This window comes from Mandrillus leucophaeus, unplaced genomic scaffold (genome assembly GCF_000951045.1).
Source record: "Mandrillus leucophaeus isolate KB7577 unplaced genomic scaffold, Mleu.le_1.0 Scaffold1708, whole genome shotgun sequence".
Classification (NCBI taxonomy): domain Eukaryota; kingdom Metazoa; phylum Chordata; class Mammalia; order Primates; family Cercopithecidae; genus Mandrillus; species Mandrillus leucophaeus.
The window spans coordinates 11,893-16,201 of NW_012101708.1; the positions used below are offsets into that span (position 1 = coordinate 11,893).

At 40.6% G+C, this 4,309-nt stretch overlaps 1 protein-coding gene across 2 annotated transcripts in view; it reads left to right on the forward strand.

Annotated features, from left to right (window-relative positions):
- BBS4 (Bardet-Biedl syndrome 4) overlaps window positions 1-4,309 on the forward strand; it is a 50,364-nt gene that overhangs the window by 6,501 nt on the left and 39,554 nt on the right. Inside the window, exon 2 of one of the 2 annotated variants that reach the window (XM_011976910.1) lies at window positions 1,315-1,372. The exons of the other annotated variant lie outside the window; for it this stretch is intronic. Within the exon in view, the coding sequence (XP_011832300.1) occupies window positions 1,333-1,372 (40 nt within the window). The 5' untranslated portion in view covers window positions 1,315-1,332. The remainder of the gene's footprint in view (window positions 1-1,314; window positions 1,373-4,309) is intronic. 2 annotated transcript variants of the gene reach the window in all.

Consider the following 4,309-nt stretch of genomic DNA (forward strand, 5'->3'; position numbering starts at 1 on the left):
CAGGCTCCTTTTCTTCCTAGGCTTCTGTGTCAGCAGTTTCTGGCAGGATTAGCAAGTGGAGGAACTGGCAGGAGATTAGAAGGCAAGAGGAAGGAGAAGCCAGGGCTTCCCTCCCTGGCCTTCAGGCCTCAGAGTAGTAGTGGCTTTTTGCTCATGCAGACTTCTGACTTGTCTCACCATTCCCTGTTGGGCCTCTCGTTTCTTCCATTGCCTGTTCTCTGCATTAAAGTCCTTGTGTTTCAAGTCCTCAAGTGTTTTTTTCTTAGGCTCTGACTGATACAGGGCTCAAAATGATAGTAATGAAAATGTCTTACATTTATATTCTTTTCAAGATTTGTTATCTCATTTGATGCCCCAGATATCCTATTGAGGTAGAAAAGTGTCATAATTCCATTTGGCATGAGGAAATGAACATTTATTGAATGACCATTTTCAGATTCTTTGGATTTTTGGGTGAAAATTATAGCGGGGATAAATGGAGGCCCAGAGAAGTGAAATAACTTGCCCTAGGTCCCATAGAAGGCTGGTATTGAATCGAGATTGAAATTCTACATGTGAAAACTTTTATGTGCTACATGTCTGCTAGTCCTGGAAGAAATCCTTTCTTTGATGAGTATTATTCTTTTTTAAAGAAGGCTTTACTTGCAATGTATTTACAAAAGCCTTAGTTATTTGGTAAATTTTTCAAGTAAAAGTCTGAACCATAATAGTTTTCTGCTTAGCACTTATATAGCTAGCATACTACCCCTAGCGTTAATCAAAGTGTCATGTAAAGGTTTGATTTTTGAGCCTAAGCAGAATTTGAAATTCTTCAAAGAGAATTTAGCACCTAGGGCAAATTATAGGGGAGAACTCTTGAGGTGTCATGTTTATTCACTTCTGGAATTGTTTAAAATATGTCAGGTGCATCCTTAAAGGGAGAAAGAAGGGGAAGAGATGTTACAAAAGAGTAGAATGGGGCAAGAGAAGTGGCAAGAAAGTATTGTTGCTAGGTTGCCAGCCTTCTGCCCCCACTGTCTTGGTGATGGTGGAGGGGTAGTGTGGGAGCTGGGATATGAATGAGGTCTTTTTTATAACTCACTAAAAGCCATTACCTTGTCTTCATCTCATCAGCTGGCACCTGTCAGCTGTTACCTGAGCTTGTGGTAACATAGGCTCCTGAAATGTAGCGTTGGAGATGATCACTCTGCTTTATTGCAAAATAGGGGAGATTCTGCTCTGCATTTACATACTTATATTTTTTGGAGGATCTTTCAACTAGTAGTTCTTATAATACCTGCGAACGCATATAAGAACCAGTATTCCCATTTTTAGGGGGAGTTGGAGTGAGCAATGATTTGGAATACCAGAAATTCAACTTATACATTTGCAGGTAAAATTCTAATTGTAAATTCAGGATTCATAGACTCTAGGAATTTCTGAGGTATCCAGAATTCCTTCATCTTTGACAATAAGTAGATAATAATGGTAATAAAAATAACAGCAACAGGCCCAGCACAGTGGCCCACACCTGTAATCCCAGCACTTTGGGAGACTGAGGCAGGTGGATCACTTGAGGTCAGGAGTTCAAGACCAGGCTGGCCAACATGGGAAAACCCCATTTCTATAAAAAATACAAAAATTAGCTGAGTACTCTGGCGTGTACCTGTAATCCCAGCTACTCAGTAGGCTGAATGATAAGAATCATTTGAATCTGGGAGGTGGGGATTGCAGTGAGCTAAGATCGCGCCCCTGCACTCTGACCTTTATGACAGAACTGCATCTAAAAAAAAAAAACACACAAAAAACAAAAAAACACGCAAAAAACCCAGCAACAATAATAGGTAACATTTATTTAAGGCTTACTATGTACCAGGCAGTATTTGAACTTCTTTATATATTAGATAATTCGATCCTCACAACTCTATAAGATCAGTATTTTATTTCCTGACCCTTCTATTTAAAAGTAAAACCCCCCCACCCGGCACTGTTTCTCTTTCCTCCTTTATGTTTCTTTATAGAAAAATATCACTCATAAGTATAACATACTTTATTATCTATCCTGTGTGGTAGCAGCCCCTTCTCTCAATTATAAGCTCCATGAAATCAGGGAGTCAGTTTTGTTCACTGCTGTATTCCCAGTGCCTAGAACAGTGCCTGGAATGTGGTAGGTACCTAGTGAATATTGATTGAATGAATGCATCTTGGTTTTACAGATGAAGAAACTATAAATTTCCCAGGTCATACATTTGGTGATAGGAGAGTTATGTACACTGAAATGTTCTCTAAAATCTTTGATGGAACTAAAATTCTTTTAGCTTTTGGACAGCTACATCTCCAGGAGCGTGAAATGACCTTCAGCACTGGATTTAGTGGATTTTCCTTTTTCTAATCCCTAGAGTTCCATTTAATGAGCCTTTGGGCTCTTGAGCTGCCTTTCAAATTGAACACTTTTTTCTCCAGCTTTCATTCAGGAAACACAAAATGTGGCTTGTCCTTTTTGTTTGTTTGTTTTTTTGAGACTGGGTGTCACTCTGTCACTCAGGTTGGAGTGCAAGTGCACGATCATGGTTCATTGCAACCTCTGCCTTCTAGGCTCAAGCAGTCCTCCCAACTCGGCCTCCCGAGTAGCTGGGAATACAAGGTTGTGCCACTACTCCTGGCTAATTTTTTTGTATTTTTTGTAGAAATGGGGTTTGTCCAGGCTGGCCTCGAACTCCTGGACTCAAGTGATCCGTCTACCCGGGCCTCCCAAAGTGCTGGAGTTACAGGCATGAGCCACTGTGGCTAGCCCTGACTTGTCTTTTATTGTGAAATTTTAATAACAGCTAAGACTTGAAAATTAACATTTTATAAATTTTCTTTTAGACTACTAAGTGATATTATACTAAGTATCTAAGGTTTGCAATACTTAGTATAAACTCAAAAGGGTTCAGTGCCTCATTCTCTTTTACTCTTTCTCTTTAGTAGGTAGGTGACAGAGGACTAGGTCATGCAGTTGAGACTTGGTCCAAGATTACTCAGTAAACTACTTGTCCCAGAATATTTATTTTTTTACTTATTTTTGAGAAGGAGTCTTGCTCTGTCGCCTAGGTTGGAGTGCAGTGGCATGATCTCGGCTCACTGCAACCCCCGCCTCCTGGGTTCAAGCGATTCTCCTGCCTTAGCCTGTCGAGTAGCTGGGATTATAGGTGCATGCCACCACGCCTGGCTAATTTTTTGTATTTTTAGTAGAGACTTGGTTTCATTGTGTTAGCCAGGATTGTCTCGATTTCCTGACCTCATGATCCACCTTCCTGGACCTCCCAAAACGCTAGGATTACAGGCGTGAGTCACCGCGCCTGGACCCTAGAACTGTTTATGACAGTATGCTTTATGCACTTAACACATTCACACGTCTTTAAGCTTGGTGACTCGTGTGGCTTTTTCAAAGTAAATTTGATTCTGGAAGTGGTTAAGTAGAATGTGAATGGCCGAGGTCTGGTTATTGGTGAGGCCTAGGGGAAGAGAAGAAAGGAAACAAAAGTCTTAGAATTTCAAATAGGCCCTGATGACTAGAAGGACGGTTCTACTAAGAGAATGTGTGTAGTCAGAAAGTGAAGAGTCAGTTGCTTAAAATTTTACTTTTTTTCTTGTTCCTGGCATGTAAGGTCATATCCATACTTTGTGTTATAATTTCTTCTTACAAATTCCATTGATAATCCCTATTCTTGGATAGCAATGAGCAGCATTACTTCCTTTTTATTTTTTTTTAATTTAAATTTTTTATTGAAATGGGGGTCCTGCTATATTATATAGCCCAGGCTGGTATCAAATTTCTGGGCTCAACTGACCCTCCTGCCTCAGCCTCCCAAAGTGCTGGGATTACAGTTGTGAGCCAACGTGCCTGGTTATACCTTTTAATTTTTGTGTTCAGTCAACATTAACTCTGAGTCACAGTAAGCTTTTTTTCCCTGCCTGTCATATTATGGACGTAGAAGTTTTTTGATTTTTCTTTAGGTTGTTTCTCCTTAGGTTCCAGAACATGAAGAAATGGGTTACAGTCATTTTCTTCTCTTCCCCATGCTCTTCCCTTTATTTTATTTTATTTTATTTTATTTTATTTATTTATTTTGAGACGGAGTCTCACTCTGTTGCCCAGACTGGAGTGCAGTGGCGCATCTCAGCTCACTGCAAGCTCCCCCTCCCGGGTTCACACCATTCTCCTGCCTCAGCCTCCCGAGTAGCTGGGACTACAGGCGCCTGCCACCACGCCGGGCTAATTTTTTTTGTATTTTTAGTAGAGACGGGGTTTCACCATGTTAGCCAGTATGGTCTCGATCTCCAGACC